Source organism: Salmo salar, chromosome 04, assembly GCF_965601325.2.
Source record: "Salmo salar chromosome 04, fSalSal1, whole genome shotgun sequence".
Taxonomy (NCBI): domain Eukaryota; kingdom Metazoa; phylum Chordata; class Actinopteri; order Salmoniformes; family Salmonidae; genus Salmo; species Salmo salar.
The window spans coordinates 90,737,386-90,756,606 of NC_138294.1; the positions used below are offsets into that span (position 1 = coordinate 90,737,386).

At 46.1% G+C, this 19,221-nt stretch overlaps 1 protein-coding gene across 2 annotated transcripts in view; it reads right to left on the minus strand.

The window, feature by feature from the left end:
• Positions 1-2,179: 2,179 nt before the first annotated feature.
• smg6 (SMG6 nonsense mediated mRNA decay factor) overlaps positions 2,180-19,221 on the minus strand; it is a 65,000-nt gene continuing 47,958 nt past the window's right edge. For both annotated transcript variants that reach the window (XM_045717430.2, XM_045717431.2), the window contains exons 16-19: positions 13,167-13,311; positions 8,385-8,647; positions 8,092-8,173; positions 2,180-7,781 (exon numbers count right to left, since the gene is read on the minus strand). In XM_045717430.2, the coding sequence (XP_045573386.2) occupies positions 7,651-7,781; positions 8,092-8,173; positions 8,385-8,647; positions 13,167-13,311 (621 nt within the window). In that variant the 3' untranslated portion in view covers positions 2,180-7,650. The remainder of the gene's footprint in view (positions 7,782-8,091; positions 8,174-8,384; positions 8,648-13,166; positions 13,312-19,221) is intronic.

A 19,221-nucleotide genomic window follows, 5' to 3' on the forward strand; every position in this document is an offset into this window, starting at 1 on the left:
TACCCCCACACTACAACCTGGCTGGTACCCCCACACTACAACCTGGCTGGTACTACAACCTGGCTGGTACCCCCACACTACAACCTGGTTGGTACCCCCATCACTACAACCTGGCTGGTACCCCCACACTACACCCACGCTGACAACCTGGCTGGTACCCCCACACTACAACCTGGCTGGTACCCCCACACTACAACCTGGTTGGTACCCCCACACTACAACCTGGCTGGTACTACAACCTGGCTGGTACCCCCACACTACAACCTGGCTGGTACACCCCCACACTACAACCTGGCTGGTACCCCCACACTACAACCTGGCTGGTACCCCCACACTACAACCTGGTTGGTTCCCCCACACTACAACCTGGCTGGTACCCCCACACTACAACCTGGCTGGTACCCCCACACTACAACCTGGCTGGTCCCCCCACTACAACCTGGCTGGTACCCCCACACTACAACCTGGCTGGTACCCCCACACTACAACCTGGTTGGTACTACAACCTGGCTGGTACCCCCACACTACAACCTGGCTGGTACCCCCACACTACAACCTGGTTGGTACCCCCACACTACAACCTGGCTGGTACCCCCACACTACAACCTGGCTGGTACCCCCACACTACAACCTGGCTGGTTCCCCCACACTACAACCTGGCTGGTACTGCAACCTGGCTGGTTCCCCCACACTACAACCTGGCTGGTACTACAACCTGGCTGGTACCCCCACACTACAACCTGGCTGGTACCCCCACACTACAACCTGGCTGGTACCCCCATCACTACAACCTGGTTGGTACCCCCACACTACAACCTGGCTGGTACCCCCACACTACAACCTGGCTGGTACTACAACCTGGCTGGTACCCCCACACTACAACCTGGCTGGTACCCCCACACTACAACCTGGCTGCTACCCCCACACTACAACCTGGTTGCTACCCCCACACTACAACCTGGCTGGTACCCCCACACTACAACCTGGCTGGTACCCCCACACTACAACCTGGCTGGTACCCCCACACTACAACCTGGCTGGTACCCCCACACTACAACCTGGCTGGTACCCCCATCACTACAACTTGGCTGGTACCCCCACACTACAACCTGGTTGGTACCCCCACACTACAACCTGGCTGGTACCCCCATCACTACAACCTGGTTGGTACCCCCACACTACAACCTGGCTGGTACAACAACCTGGCTGGTACCCCCACACTACAACCTGGCTGGTACCCCCACACTACAACCTGGCTGGTACCCCCACACTACAACCTGGCTGGTTCCCCCACACTACAACCTGGCTGGTACCCCCACACTACAACCTGGTTGGTTCCCCCACACTACAACCTGGCTGGTACCCCCACACTACAACCTGGCTGGTTCCCCCACACTACAACCTGGCTGGTACCCCCACACTACAACCTGGCTGGTACTACAACCTGGCTCGTACCCCCATACTACAACCTGGCTGGTACTATAACCTGGTTGGTACCCCCACACTACAACCTGGCTGGTACTGCAACCTGGCTGGTACCCCCACACTACAACCTGGCTGGTACTACAACCTGGCTGGTACCCCCACACTAGTACCTATATGCTTGTTGAAGTCTGGCTTGACGCTGAAGAATTTGCCACATTCTTTGGACGGATACGATTTCTCTCCAGTGTGAAGTCAATGGTGGAGTTTTAGAGAAGAGGCTGATGTGAAGCATTTTCAACATAGAGCACATATATTTTCTCCCCTGTGTGAGTCATCATATGCCTGACCAGATGTCCCTATATTTTCTCCCCTGTGTGAGTCATCATATGCCTGACCAGATGCCCCTACAATTTCTCCCCAGATGTCCCTTGCAGTAGAAGCATTTGTCACATTCTTTGCACTCGTGATATCTGATGTATTTCATATTTAGTTGTGTTAAAGCATTTACTGCAGACATGACACTTGTGTGGATTCTCCTCTGTGTGACTTATCTTGTTTTTCTTTTAAGGCTTGGTTTCCTCAAGCCTTCACTGCGCACAGGACAGCTGAATGTCCTTGTACCTGGGCGAGTAGTCCTCATATGTTTGTTGAAGTAGTACTTGCATCTAAAGGATTTGCCACATCAGTATATATATATATGTGTAAACCCATCATTGCACACCACAACCACACGTAAACAAAAACAGACAACTGATTTTTAATCAAAACAAATACTTTATTCAAACAGAAAATGGAAAAGCATTGAGAGGCTCGGACATGCAGGCCTGTGATGTCAGTTAGATAGCTAATTTCACCAAATATTCTTGAATAAATTAAAGTGTACACACACACACACAAAGGTAAAGACCAAATGATCGAGAGAATCAGCTAATGTTATCTATAGTTGTTCATAGACTTGGCTAACAGACTGTTACAGATGTGTGTGTGTTTGTTTCTGTCATAGACTGGTATAAACAGAGGGCTAACTAACTCTGGACGGTCTGGAGAACTGATTGGAACTGATAACACAACGTGCGTATGCATAATAAAACGATCGCAGCATGCTGACTAAACATTTATGTCAGGTAAATGTCATTCACAGATGTTGTATTTGTTTACAGCGTGTTGAGACGTATGGTTGTGAAAATACTGTGAAGCGGGTTCATATGCATGAAGAGTCGTTCGCGTAACCAGGGGTTTCCTTTAGCAAAATGTAAGGGGGCAGGGCAAAGTGACCCGACGCGTTTTAACTGATCACATCAGACGACATCTGAAAAAATTTACCGGACCCATATGCATTGGCTGCATCAACCCATTTAGTGCATTCACCCACGGTGCTCAGAATGACAGAAATCACATTTAGATTATGGTTATACATCTTAACCAAACATACAACTCCTGTAATGAAGCTGCCAAATACATTTTCAAAAACATTTGTTTAAATGCAATTCGTGAGAGAAAACCATTCTAAACAGTGTACCTGATGCTTGTGGTTCTATATACACACACTACATGACCAAAGTATGTGGACACCTGCTCATCAAATCTCCTTCCAAAAATCATGGCATTAATATGGAGTTGGTCCCCCCTTTGCTGCTATAACAGCCTCCACTCTTCTGGGAAGGCTTTCCAGTAGATATTGGAACATTGCTGCGGGGACTTGCTTCCATTCAGCCACAAGAGCATTAGTGATGCTGGGCGATGAGGCCTGGCTCGCAGTCGGCATTCCAATTCATCCCAAAGGTGTTCGATGGGGTTGAGGTCAGGGCTCTGTGCAGGCCAGTCAAGTTCTTCTACAGCAATCTCGACAAACCATTTCTGTATGGACCTCGCTTTGTGCACAGGGGCCTTGTCATGCTGAAACAGGAAAGGGCCTTACTCAAACTGTTGCCACAAAGTTGGAAGCACAGAATCGTCAAGAATGTCATTGTATGCTGTAGCGTTAAGATTTCCCTTCAATGGAACTAAGGGGCCTGAACCATGAAAAACAGCCCCAGACCCGTATTAATCCAGCAAATTTTACAATTGGCACTATGCATTCAGGCAGGTAGCGTTCTCCTGGCATCCGCCAAACCCAGATTCATCCATCGGACTGCCAGATGGTGAAGCGTGATTCATCCCTTCAGAGACTGTGCTTCCACTGCTCCAGAGTCCAAAGGCGGCGAGCTTTACACCATTCCAGGCCGACGCTTGGCATTGCACATGGTGATCTTAGGCTTGTGTGTCTTGCTGCTCGGCCATGGAAACCCATTTCATGAAGTTCCCGACGAACAGTTCTTGTGCTGACGTTGCTTCCAGAGGCAGTTTGAAACTCTGTAGTGAGTGTTGCAACCGAGGACAGACGATTTTTACGCCCTTCAGCACTCGGCGGTTCTGTTCTGTGAGCTTGTGTGGCCTACCACTTTGCGGCTGAGCCGTTGTTGCTCCTAGACGTTTCCACTTCACAATAACATCACTTACAGTTGACCGGGACAGCTCTAGCAGTGCAGAAATTTGACAAACTGACTTGTTGGAAAGGTGGCATCCTATGACGGTGCCACGTTGAAAGTCACTGAGCTCTTCAATAAGGCCATTCTACTGCCAATGTTTGTGTATGGAGATTGCATGGCGGTGTGCTCGATTTTAATACACCTGTCATTAACGGGTGTCTGAAATAGCCGAATCCACTAATTTGAAGTGGTGTCCACATACTTTTGTAAAAACACAGTGCATCTCAGATCATCATCTATGTTAGAAATTTAGAAAGAGGATCTAAAGATGCAAAATACGGTTTGCTAATATGACTATTGTTGATATGAAATACCAATAGAATAGGAGAGAAATGGTTTAATGAGGAAGTCTTTATAAAATAATTGCCTCCACGTTTATGGTCGGACTTTGTAAGACATGCCTCATAATATGAAGTAAAACTTTTGGGTGCCTTCAGAGAAAGTATTCACATCCCTCATCTATTTCTACATTTTCTTATGTTTCAAAGTGAGATTAAAATGGATTTTTTTGGTGTCAACGATCTACACAAAATACTCTGTCAAATAAAAATAAAAAACACAAATATATATTGATTAGATAAGTATTCAACCCCCTGAGTCAAAACATGTTAGAATCACCTTTATCAGTGATTACAGCTGTGAGTCTTTCTGGTTAAGTCTAAGAGCTTTGCACACCTGGATTGTACAATGTTTGCACTTATTCTTACAAAAAATAGTTCAAGCTCTGTCAAGTTGTTTGTTGATCATTGCAAAAACAGGCATTTCCAAGTCTTGCCATAGATTTAATGCCAATTTAAATAAAAACTGTAACTCAGCCAGTCAGGAACATCTAATGTTGTCTAGGTAAGCAATTACAGTGTGTATGTTGTAGGTTATTGTCCTGCTGAAAGGTGAATTCATCTCCCAGTGTCTGGTGGAAAGCAGACTGGACCAGGTTTTCCTCTAGGATTTTCCCTGTGCTTAGCTCTACTCTGTCTTTTATTCCCCCCCCCCCCCCCCCCCTTAAAAAAAAAAGCCACCACTATGCTTGAAAATATGAAGAGTGGTACTCAATAATAAGTTGTATTTGACCCAAATATAACACTTTATATTAAGGACAAAAAGTATTACTTTAGTGCCTTATTGCAAACAGGATGGGATGTTTTGGAATAGTTTTCACTCTGTCAATTAGGTTAGTATTGTGGAGAAACTACAATGTTGTTGACCCATCCTTAGTTATCTACTATCACAGCCATTAAACCTTGTAACCATTTTAAAATCACCATTGGTCTCATGGTGAAATCCTTGAGCGGTTTCTTTCCTCTCCGGCAACTGAGTTTGGAAGGACGCCTATATCTTTGTAGTGACTGGGTGTATTGATACACCATCCAAAGTGTAATTAATAACTTCACCATGCTCCAAGGGATATTCAATGTCTGCTTTTTTTAAATTTTTACCAATAGGTGCCCTTCTTTGAGAACCGTTGGAAAACCTGGTTTTCTGGTTGAATCTGTGCTTGAAATGAGTCATTTAAAAATCAGGTTGAACACTATTACACAGTCAGTCCATGCAACTTGTTAAGCACTTATTTAGGCTTGCCATAACAAAAGGGTTGAAAACTTATTGACTCGACATTTCAGCCTTTCATTTTTAGTTCATTTCTAAAAACATAATTCCACTTTGACATTATGGGGTATTGTGATGTCATTATGGGGTATTGTGATGTCATTATGGGGGTATTGTGATGTCATTATGGGGGTATTGTGATGTCATTATGGGGGTATTGTGTGTAGATCAGTGACACAAAATCAAATTCATTTTAAATTCAGGCTGTTATAACAAAATGTGGAAAAAGTCAAGTGGTGTGAATATTTTCTCACTGTTTGCCAAGTGGTGGGTGAGGCGCTGATAGACTGCTTACCGTTGCATATGCACTCAAATGGGAGGCGCACTTCAATAAGGCATACCAGTTGAGAAATAAAAATAGGTATTTTTTAATTTAATTTATATATATATATATATATATATATATATATATTTTTTTTTTTTTAAATCGTTACCATCAAAACTGTTAACACGCGATTGTATTTAGAATGGTTGCTCAATAACTGGGCTTGTAAAAGTACGTTTCAGTCCAGCAACGAGCTGAACCAGGCTCTCAGCAGCAGCTCTGTCTGACAGGTGATGTTCAGGTCATAGTCTCTGTATGCTGTGGCGTGTGAAGATAGGACGACTAACGAAAATACAAAACGCGCCAATTTAATTCCACTTAATTATACACATTTACCTACAGGCTGATAAGCATGACCGGGCAAATGGATTTCCATCAACAAAAAAAAAAAAACGATATTTTGCAAATGGGATTCTTCCGGACAATATGGCTGAGGCAACTTTCTTTTATCGGCTGACCTTTTCTTTGTTAGGGAGTGTGGCAAAAGCCGCCAATTACCAGTTACTAGAAACGCATACACACACACACACACGTTACTGAACATATCCAGCCAGCCTAGATATGTTCACTCAGATCAGCAGAGTGCTGTACTCAATGTGAAGAAGAATAGATAGATAATGAATAGAAGCTGAAACAAGCTGATGAGTTACCTCACAGGTGGTGGTAAAAACAAAGGGAGATCAACTAAAACATTCAAATCTGATTTGACTTGTTAAAAAAGGCTCAAACAAACCAAAACGGTTTGTGGGTGAAAACGTCAGCAGAAAGACGAGCTCTTCTGTAGAGCATAAACATCTCACACACACAATGGATACACCAGCCAACTAAAACACACCGCCACATCCACAAAACATCCACAATGCTAAATCAGAAAAACGTATATTTTCTTCGTATTTTGATTATTTTTTTAAAAATAAAGCTGTTCCTTTATAGAAACCCCAACTTGGAAATGACTCTGTCACCAACAAGCTGCTGGGGTTACCAATGTCACCAACACTGTTGCTGGGCAACTGGGATGCAAACCACATCCTGGCATTCAGAGGCTGAGCGTGTGGCTCCGGGTCAAGGAGATTAAGGTGGGGTACCAATCCCCTATCTAATACACCAGAACCTGGTAACCCATCACCACAGCCTCCCCCCCCCCCCCCCTACAGGGACTCTCTCTGTGCTGCTCTGGGGTGACAGACAGATGTCAGTTAAACAGACACTCACACAGCCAGAGATAGGTCTTCAGTCAGGCTGCGGTCTTCCTCCTCAGCCCTAACCTATTCCTCTCCCTCTCTCTCTCTCTATTCCATCTCTGCTCTGTTGTTTCTACAGAGCTAAATACTGCTGCTGGCCTTGTGAACACACTGCAGAGGTTATGAAGGGCGCACGGCTGGAATGGAGAAACCAGATAACACACACTCACACACCTCCTCTCCCGTTCCTCCTGGTCCAACATTCCTGCATCTCTTAAAACTCTCTGCTCCCTCCTCCTTCCCTCTGAGAGAAGTGCTTATTAACACACACCTCACCACAATGAGAGGAGAAAAAGCTCTCAGACAATTCAACTCATTCCACACCTCAAAAAAAAATAACTTTTTTAGTTTTCATTTGAGCTTTTCCACCAAAAAATGAGTTTCTTCTCCTTCTCCAACAGTCTTCTCTTCTGCATTAGCGTATATTCTCCTTCTCCACGCCAAGGTGGTGTGGGAGGTGGCCAGCGGTTCTCAGCAGTTGATTGGTTGTCTGGGTGCTCTGGGCGTGGTCTGTGTGTGACCCGGTTCAGCCCACTTTGGCCCAGGTGAGGAAGGAAGGAATGTCCCTGACCGGCACATTCCTGGTCAGGGCTTTGACCCGCAGGTTACGGTCATCTGTCAGGAGAACCACCTCCCGACGCAACCGCACCGGACCGTCTGGGAGAGAGGAGGGGAGATATGAGAGAGGGAGGGAGGGAAGAGAGAGGGAGAGAGGGAGAAAGAGAGAGAGAGAGGGAGGAGGAGAGAGGGAGAGATGGGAGGGAGGAGGGGGGAGATGAGAGGGAGGAGGGGAGGGGAGAGATGAGAGGGAGGAGGGGAGAGATGAGAGGGGGGAGGGGAGAGATGGGAGGGGAGAGATGGGAGGGGGGAGGGGAGAGATGGGAGGGAGGAGTAATGGTAGGATAAATATAGTATAGACAGATTGTGCAACACAGGCATGAGTGTGTTGGTGGAAGGAGACAGCTACCTGTCTGTGCAGGCATCAAGCTTTTAGCCTCATCTTTGCAGTAGTGGAGACAGCAGGACAAGATGACATCATCATTGTTCCCCTGGAGGGAGGGGGGGGGGGAGACAAGTAAATCTAAAGCTGAATTTCAATGACAGTCCGGAATTGAATGAAATAGCATTAGCTTGCAGTCAAAGACTGCTCCAAACTTAATTCACATACAAGAGATGGTAAAATACTTGACAGAGGATCTGGGGCACTTGGACACACGTTTAATATACACGTCAAAACACAGAAACGTCACACACACACACCTGTTGTCCGGAGGTGTCTTCGCTGCGGAAGGCGATAGACTCCATTTGACTTCCTCTGCTGGTCAGCGCTCTGAGACAGGGCTCCCTGGCCTCGAACCCTCGCTCCAGAAACGCCACAGCAACCTTGGCCTTCTCCTGGACCGACTGGGCGTGGGTCGGTCCACCACCACCGGTGTTTCCACGACAACCACTGCCACCACGCCCACTGCCAGAGCCATCGCAGCTCTCCTGCCCCTTTGCCAGACCATCCAACTCTGTTATCACTGGAGGAGGGGAGGGAGAGAAGAGGAGGGGGAGGGAGAGAGGGAGTGAGAGAGAGAGGGAGGGAGGGAGGGAGGGAGAAAAGAGGAAGGAGAGAGAAGAGAGGAGGGGGAGGGAGAGAGGGAGTGAGAGAGAGAGGGAGGGAGGGAGGGAGAAAAGAGGAAGGAGAGAGAAGAGAGGAGGGGGAGGGAGAGAGGGAGTGAGAGAGAGAGAGAGAGAGAGGGAGGGAGGGAGGGAGGGAGGGAGAAAAGAGGAAGGAGAGAGAAGAGAGGAGGGGGAGGGAGAGAGGGAGTGAGAGAGAGAGAGGGAGGGAGGGAGGGAGAGGGAGGGAGGGAGGGAGAGAGGGAGAGAGGGAGGGAGGGAGGAGAGAGGGAGGAGAGAGGGAGGAGAGAGGGAGGAGGGAGAAAGGGAGGAGGGAGAAGGGAGGGAGGCGGAAGGAGAGAGAAGAGGGGAGGGAGAGAGAGAAGAGGGGAGGGAGAGAAGAGGGGAGAGAGAGAAGAGGGGAGAGAGAGAAGAGGGGAGGGAGAGAAGAGGGGAGGGAGAGAAGAGGGGAGGGAGAGAAGAGGGGAGGGAGAGAAGAGGGGAGGGAGAGAAGGGGAGGGAGAGAAGAGGGCAAAGACATCTACAGTCAGAACTAAACATTCCTCTAACTCCTAAAACCTGATATTGATGGCTGACTTACTGTCGCTCTGCACAATTCAAAGTCTCTCTCTCGCTCTCTGCTTGGGAAACATATGCTTACATTGTCTATTCCACTTGCTTTGGCAAACAAAAAGGGAAATAAACAGTCAACATTACACTCACAAAAGTTGTATAATAATCTAGACATTTCAAATGTTAGATTATTACCTATGTACAATGTTGTAACAACGTGCAAGTAGTTGAAGTATGAAAGGGAAAATACAAACACATAAATATAGGTTGTATTGGGGACAGACGGACAGAGATGAGCAGGTAACAGAGGCAGGGCCTTACATTTGGCGGAAGCAATCAGCCTAGGCTAGGGTAGTGTCGGCTAGGCTAGGGTAGTGTCGGCTAGGCTAGGGTAGTGTCGGCTAGGCTAGGGTAGTGTCGGCTAGGCTAGGGTAGTGTCGGCTAGGCTAGGGTAGTGTCGGCTAGGCTAGGGTAGTGTCGGCTAGGCTTGGGTAGTGTCGGCTAGGCTAGGGTAGTGTCGGCTAGGCTAGGGTAGTGTCGGCTAGGCTAGGGTAGTGTCGGCTAGGCTAGGGTAGTGTCGGCTAGGCTAGGGTAGTGTCGGCTAGGCTAGGGTAGTGTCGGCTAGGCTAGGGTAGTGTCGGCTAGGCTAGGGTAGGGTAGGGCCTGAACGTGGGAATGGTTAGGGCGCGGGCTTAAATGTCATGCCCGTGTGGGGCTCTACTCCTTCCATCTCTCAGTCTCACCACCAGGATGGGCAGTGCCTTCAGACAGTTTGCATACCAGTTGACTTAGTCCACATTATATGTTGAGTTACAGCCTGAATTAAACATTTATAAAAATGTATAATTATCTCACCCATCTACACACAATATCCCATAATGACAAAAGTGAAAACATGTTTTTAGAAATGTTAGCAAATGTTTTGACAAAATCAATACGGACTAAAGTTGACACACCTACTCATTCAAGGGTTTTTCTTTATTTTTACTATTTCCTACATTGTAGAATAATAGTGAATACATCAACAACTATGTAATAACACATGGAATCATGTAGTAACCAAAAAAAAAAAGTAAAACAAATCTAAATATATTTTATATTTGAGATTCTTCAAAGTAGCCACCCTTTACCTTGATGACAGCTCTTGGCATTCTCTCAACCAGCTTCATGAGGTAGTCACCTGGAATGCATTTGATGTCTAAACTATTATTCTACAATGTAGAAAATAGTAAAAATAAAGAAAAACCCTTGAATGAGTAGGTGTGTCCAAACTTTTGACTGGTACTGGTAGTCCCCCTACACTCTAACCACTAGGCTACCTACCACCCCTACACTCTAACCACTAGGCTACCTGCCCCCCCCTACACTCTAACCACTAGACTACCTACCACCCCTACACTCTAACCACTAGGCTACCTGCCCCCCCCCCCCCCCCCCCTACACTCTAACCACTAGACTACCTGCCTCAATACATGTTAGAATCACCTTTGGCAGTGATTACAGCTGTGAGTCTTTCTGGGTGAGTCTCTAAGAGCTTTACACACCTGGATTGTACAATATTTGCACTTATTCTTTTTAAAATTCTTCAAGCTCTGTTGGTTGTTGATCATTGCTATACAGCCATTTTCAAGTTTTGGCATAGATTTTTAAGTCGATTTAAGTCAAAACTGTAACTAGGCCCCTCAGGAACATTCCATGTTGTCTTGGTTTTGATGTTATTTGACCTTTATTCAACTAGGCAAGTCAGTTAAGAACAAATTATTATTTTCATTGACGGCCTACCGGGGAACAGTGGGTTAACTGCCTTGTTCAGGGGCAGAACGACAGATTTTTACCTTGTCAGCTCGGGGATTCGATCTAACCACTAGGCTACCTGCCGCCCTACACTCTAACCACTAGGCTACCTGCCCCCCTACACTTTAACCACTAGGCTACCTGCCCCCCTACACTCTAACCACTAGGCTACCTGCCCCCCTACACTCTAACCACTAGGCTACCTGCCCCCCTACACTTTAACCACTAGGCTACCTGCCCCCCCCCGACACTCTAACCACTAGGCTACACTCTAACCACTAGGCTACCTGCCCCCCCCCCCTACACTCTAACCACTAGGCTACCTGCCGCCCCTACACTCTAACCACTAGGCTACCTGCCCCCCCTACACTCTAACCACTAGACTACCTGCCCCCCCCCCCCCCTACACTCTAACCACTAGACTACCTACCCCCCTACACTTTAACCACTAGGCTACCTGCCCCCCCTACACTTTAACCACTAGGCTACCTGCCCCCCCTACACTCTAACCACTAGGCTACCTGCCGCCCCTACACTCTAACCACTAGACTACCTGCCCCCCCTACACTCTAACCACTAGACTACCTGCCCCCCCTACACTCTAACCACTAGGCTACCTGCCGCCTAGTGTATATTTGGCCTTCCGTTTGAGGTTATTGTCCTGATGAAAGGTAAATTCATCTCCCAGTGTCTGTTGGAAAGCAGACTGAACCAGGGTTTCCTCTAGGATTTTGCCTGTGCTTAGCTCTATTCTGTTTATTTTTATCCTTTAAAAACCTCCATAGTCCTTGCCGATGACAAGCATACCCATAACATGATGCAGCCACCACCATGTTTGAAAATATGAAGAGTGGTAATCAGAGTGGTAATCAGTGATGTGTTGTATTTGCCCCAAACATAACACTTTGTATTCAGGACATAAAGTTCATTTCTTTGCCACATTTTTTTTGTAGTATTACTTTAGTGCCTTGTTGCAAACAGGATGCATGTTTTAGAATATGTTTTTATTCTGTACAGACTTCCTTCTTTTCACTCTGTCATTTAGGTTAGTATTGTGGAGTAACTACAATGTTGTTGATCCATCCTCAGTTTTCTCGTATCACAGCCATTAAAATCTGTAACTGTTTTAAAGTCACCATTGGACTCATGGTGAAATCTCTGAGCAGTTTCCTTCCTCTCCAGCAACTGAGTTAGGAAGGACACCTGTATCTTTGTAGTGACTGGGTGTATTGATACACCATCCAAAGTGAAATTAATAACTTCACTATGCTCAAAGGGATATTCAATGTCTGCTTTTTAAAATGTTTACCTATTCAGCAATAGGTGCCCTTGGCATTGAAAAACCTCCCTGGTCTTTGTGGTTGAATCTGTGTTTGAAACTCACTGCTCGACTGAGGGACCTTACAGATAATTATATGTGTTGGGGTAGTCGTTCAAAAATCATGTTAACTATTTTTGGCCACAGTGAGTTTGCAATAATAGTGACTTGTAATTATTATGTGACTTGTTAAACACGTGAACTTATTTAGGCTTGCCATAACAAAGGGGTTGAATACTTATTGACTCTGCTTTTCACTTTGAATTAATTTGTAAACATTTCTACAAACATAATTCCACTGTGACATGATGGGGTATCGTGATGTCATGATGGGGTATTGTGACGTCATGATTGTCATGATGGGGTATTGTGATGTCATGATGGGGTATTGTGATGTCATGATGGGGTATTGCGATGTCATGATGGGGTATTGCGATGTCATGATGGGGTATTGCGATGTCATGATGGGGTATTGTGTTTAGGTCAGCGACACAACATCTACATTTAATCAGTTTGAAATTCAGGCTGTAACACGACAAAATGTGGAAAAAGTCAAGGGGTGTGAATACTTTCTGAAGGCGCTGTACGTCCCAGACTGAAGTGTTTTGGTGAGGTGGTCGATGAATTCACTGTATGTTTGTTAGTGTGTGGTAGTTACCTATGAGGGGCACCACCAGTATGTACGTCCCAGACTGAAGTGTTTTGGTGAGGTGGTCGATGAATTCACTGTATGTTTGTTAGTGTGTGGTAGTTACCTATGAGGGGCACCACCAGTATGTACGTCCCAGACTGCAGCAGTGTCTTGAGGCCGGTGAGGTGGTCGATGAAACCGTTGGTGTCGGGGACCAGGAAGAGAGGCCGCACCTCTAACTCCAACTGACCACACGTCTGTAACACCGCCTGGTACAGAGGGAACACAGACAGACAGACAGACAGACAGATCAAATTTTATTTGTCACATGCGCCGAATACAGCCGAATTCACAGTGAAATACTTACTTACGAGCCCCTAACCAACAATGCAGTTGAAAAAATACAGATAAGAATAAGAAATTAAAGTAACAAGTAATTAAAGAGCAGCAGTGAAATAACAATGTGGAGGCTATATACAGGGGGTACCGGTACAGAGTCAATGTGGAGGCTATATACAGAGGTGTTACCGGTACAGAGGCAATGTGGAGGCTATATACAGGGGGTACCGGTACAGAGTCAATGTGGAGGCTATATACAGGCGGTACCGGTACAGAGTCAATGTGGAGGCTATATACAGGGGGTACCGGTACAGAGTCAATGTGGAGGCTATATACAGGGTGGTACCGGTACAGAGTCAATGTGGAGGCTATATACAGGGGGTACCGGTACAGAGTCAATGTGGAGGCTATATACAGAGGTGTTACCGGTACAGAGGCAATGTGGAGGCTATATACAGGGTGGTACGGTACAGAGTCAATGTGGAGGCTATATACAGGCGGTACCGGTACAGAGTCAATGTGGAGGCTATATACAGGGTGGTACCGGTACAGAGTCAATGTGGAGGACTATATACAGGGGGTACCGGTACAGAGTCAATGTGGAGGCTATATACAGGGTGTTACGGTACAGAGTCAATGTGGAGGCTATATACAGGGGGTTACCGGTACAGAGTCAATGTGGAGGCTATATACAGGGGGTACCGGTACAGAGTCAATGTGGAGGCTATATACAGGGGGTACCGGTACAGAGTCAATGTGGAGGCTATATACAGGGGGTACCGGTACAGAGTCAATGTGGAGGCTATATACAGGGGGGTACCGGTACAGAGTCAATGTGGAGGCTATATACAGGGTGGTACCGGTACAGAGTCAATGTGGAGGCTATATACAGGGGGTACCGGTACAGAGTCAATGTGGAGGCTGTATACAGGGGGGTACCGGTATAGAGTCAATGTGGAGGCTGTATACAGGGGGTACCGGTACAGGGTCAATGTGGAGGCTGTATACAGGGGGTACCGGTACAGAGTCAATGTGGATGCTATATACAGGGGGTACCGGTATAGAGTCAATGTGGAGGCTGTATACAGGGGGTACCGGTACAGGGTCAATGTGGAGGCTGTATACAGGGGGTACCGGTACAGGGTCAATGTGGAGGCTATATACAGGGGGTACCGGTATAGAGTCAATGTGGAGGCTGTATACAGGGGGTACCGGTACAGGGTCAATGTGGAGGCTGTATACAGGGGGTACCGGTACAGAGTCAATGTGGATGCTATATACAGGGGGTACCGGTACAGAGTCAATGTGGAGGCTGTATACAGGGGGTTACGGTACAGAGTCAATGTGAAGGCTGTATACAGGGGTACCGGTACAGAGTCAATGTGGAGGCTATATACAGGGGGGTACTGGTTCAGAGTCAATGTGGAGGCTATATACAGGGGGTTACGGTACAGAGTCAATGTGAAGGCTGTATACAGGGGTACCGGTACAGAGTCAATGTGGAGGCTATATACAGGGGGGTACTGGTTCAGAGTCAATGTGGAGGCTATATACAGGGGGTTACGGTACAGAGTCAATGTGGAGGCTATATACAGGGGGTACCGGTACAGAGTCAGTGTGGAGGCTATATACAGGGGGTACCGGTACAGAGTCAATGTGGAGGCTATATACAGGGTGTTACGGTACAGAGTCAATGTGGAGACTATATACAGGGGGTACCGGTACAGAGTCAATGTGGAGGCTATATACAGGGTGTTACGGTACAGAGTCAATGTGGAGACTATATACAGGGGGTACCGGTACAGAGTCAATGTGGAGGCTATATACAGGGTGTTACGGTACAGAGTCAATGTGGAGACTATATACAGGGTGTTACGGTACAGAGTCAATGTGGAGGCTATATACAGGGTGTTACGGTACAGAGTCAGTGTGGAGGCTATATACAGGGTGTTACGGTACAGAGTTAATGTGGAGGCTATATACAGGGGGTACCGGTACAGAGTTAATGTGGAGGCTATATACAGGGTGTTACGGTACAGAGTCAATGTGGAGGCTATATACAGGGTGTTACGGTACAGAGTCAATGTGGAGGCTATATACAGGGTGTTACGGTACAGAGTCAGTGTGGAGGCTATATACAGGGTGTTACGGTACAGAGTTAATGTGGAGGCTATATACAGGGGGTACCGGTACAGAGTTAATGTGGAGGCTATATACAGGGTGTTACGGTACAGAGTCAATGTGGAGGCTATATACAGGGTGTTACGGTACAGAGTCAATGTGGAGGCTATATACAGGGTGTTACGGTACAGAGTTAATGTGGAGGCTATATACAGGGTGTTACGGTACAGAGTCAATGTGAAGGCTATATACAGGGTGTTACGGTACAGAGTCAATGTGGAGGCTATATACAGGGTGTTACGGTACAGAGTCAATGTGAAGGCTATATACAGGGGGTACCTGTACAGAGTTAATGTGGAGGCTATATACAGGGTGTTACGGTACAGAGTCAATGTGGAGGCTATATACAGGGTGTTACGGTACAGAGTCAATGTGAAGGCTATATACAGGGGGTACCAGTACAGAGTCAATGTGGAGGCTATATACAGGGGGTACCGGTATAGAGTCAATGTGGAGGCTATATACAGGGGGTACCGGTACAGGGTCAATGTGGAGGCTATATACAGGGGGTACCGGTACAGGGTCAATGTGGAGGCTATATACAGGGGGTACCGGTACAGGGTCAATGTGGAGGCTATATACAGGGGGTACCTGTACAGAGTCAATGTGAAGGCTATATACAGGGGGTACCTGTACAGAGTCAATGTGGAGGCTATATACAGGGGGTACCGGTACAGAGTCAATGTGGAGGCTATATACAGGGGGGGTACCTGTACAGAGTCAGTGTGAAGGCTATATACAGGGGGGGTACCTGTACAGAGTCAATGTGGAGGCTATATACAGGGGGGTACCTGTACAGAGTGTGGGGTGGCACCAGTTAGTTGAGGTAATATGTACATGTAGGTAAAGTTATTAAAGTGACTATGCATAGATAATAACGGAGAGTGGCAGGGGTGTAAACGAGGGGGTGGGTGGGGGCAATGCAAATATTCTGGGTATCCATTTGACTAGATGTTCAGGAGTCTTATGGTTTGGGGGTAGAAGCTGTTAAGAAGCCTCTTGGACCTAGACTTGGCGCTCCGGTACCGCTTACCGTGTGGTAGCAGAGAGAACAGTCTATGACTAGGGTGGCTGGAGTCTTTGACAATTTTTAGGGCCTTCCTCTGACATCGCCCGCTATAGAGGTCCTGGATGGCAGGAAGCTTGGCCCCAGTGATGTACTGGGCCATACGCACTACCCTCTGTAGCGCCTTACGGTCAGATGCCGAGCAGTTTCCATATCAAGCATGATGCAACCAGTCAGGATGCTCTCGATGGTGCAGCTGTAAAACCTTTTGAGGATCTGAGGACCCATGCCAAATATTTTCAGTCTCCTGAAGGGGAATAGGCTTTGTCGTGCCCTCTTCACGACTGTCTTGGTGTGCTTGGACCATGATAGTTCGTTGGTGATGTGGACACCAAGGAACTTGAAGCTCTCAACCTGCTCCATTACAGCCCCGTCGATGAGAATGGGGGCGCGCTGGGGCCTCTTTCTCCTGTAGTCCACAATCATCTCCTTGGTCAACATATAGTATACTAGGGACCGGCCGATACCAGTATAACGATAGTTGTTAGGATCGTGGCAAGGAAACAAAACAGGAAGTGGATTTAACTTCCAACAGCCCTTATGTTGTAAACAAACGTTGTCATCCAGTCACAGTGATTTATTTTCCAGGCTGCAGAACACAATGTGTTACATACAGCAGGTTTTAAAACATCAAAGAGTTGGTCTGCTCTGTGTTTTCATTTCCTGCCATGGAAAACACATTACGATACTGGTATCGGCCCAGCGCTATGGTACACACACACACACACACACACACACACACACTAACACACACTAACACACACACACACACTAACACACACTAACACACACACACACTAACACACACACACACTAACACACACACTAACACACACTAACACACACTAACACACACACACACACACACACACACAAACACACACACTAACACACACACACACACACACACACACACTAACACACACACACACACTAACACACACACACACACTAACACACACACACACACACACACACACACACACACTAACACACACACACACACTAACACACACTAACACACACACACACACACACACACTAACACACACTAACACACACTAACACACACACACACACACACTAACACACACACACACACACACTAACACACACACACACACTAACTAACACACACACACACACTAACACACACTAACACACTAACACACACTAACACACACTAACACACACTAACACACTAACACACACTAACACACACACACACACTAACACACACTAACACACACACACACACACACACACACACTAACACACACACTAACACACACACTAACACACACACACACACACACACACGCACACACACTAACACACGCACACACACACTAACACACGCACACACACACACACTAACACACACACACACACTAACACACTAACAAACACACTAACACACACACTAACAAACACACACACACACACACACACACACACACACACTAACACACACACACACACACTAACACACACACACACTAACACACACTAACACACACACTAACACACTAACACACACACACACACACACTAACACTAACACACACACACACACTAACACACACACACACTAACACACACACACACTAACACACTAACACACACACACACCCCTTACATGGCACATTCACACACACACACGCTAACGCACATAGACAGGTTAAGACCCACAGGAAATCAGGACAACACATATATCTGCAGAATCCCCAGATGTGTGTGTGTATAGTGTATTTATAGATATATAGTGTGTATATAGTGCATATAGGGTGTATAGTGTGTGCATGTATAGTGTGTGTATATAGTGTGTATAGTGTGTGTTTATAGTGTGTGTATGTATAGTGTATATAGTGTAGTGTGTGTATATAGTGTAGTGTGTATAGTGTGTGTATATAGTGTAGTGTGTGTATATAGTGTGTGTATATAGTGTGTGTATATAGTGTAGTGTGTATAGTGTAGTGTGTATAGTGTAGTGTGTATAGTGTAGTGTGTATATAGTGTATAGTAGTGTGTGTATATAGTATAGTGTGTATAGTGTGTGTATATAGTATAGTGTGTATAGTGTGTGTATATAGTGTAGTGTGTATAGTGTAGTGTGTATATAGTATAGTGTGTGTATATAGTATAGTGTGTATAGTGTGTGTATATAGTGTGTGTGTATAGTGTGTGTATATAGTGTAGTGTATGTATAGTGTATATAGTGTAGTGTGTGTATAGTGTAGTGTATATAGTGTAGTGTGTGTATATAGTGTAGTGTGTATAGTGTGTGTGTATATAGTATAGTGTGTGTAGTGTGTGTATATAGTGTAGTGTGTATAGTGTGTGTATAAAGTATAGTGTGTGTAGTGTAGTGTATATAGTATAGTGTGTGTATATAGTGTAGTGTGTGTATATAGTATAGTGTGTGTAGTGTGTGTATATAGTATAGTGTGTGTAGTGTAGTGTATATAGTGTGTGTATAGTATAGTGTGTATATAGTATAGTGTATATAGTCTAGTGTATATAGTGTAGTGTATATAGTGTAGTGTGTATAGTGTGTGTATATAGTGTAGTGTGTATAGTGTGTGTATATAGT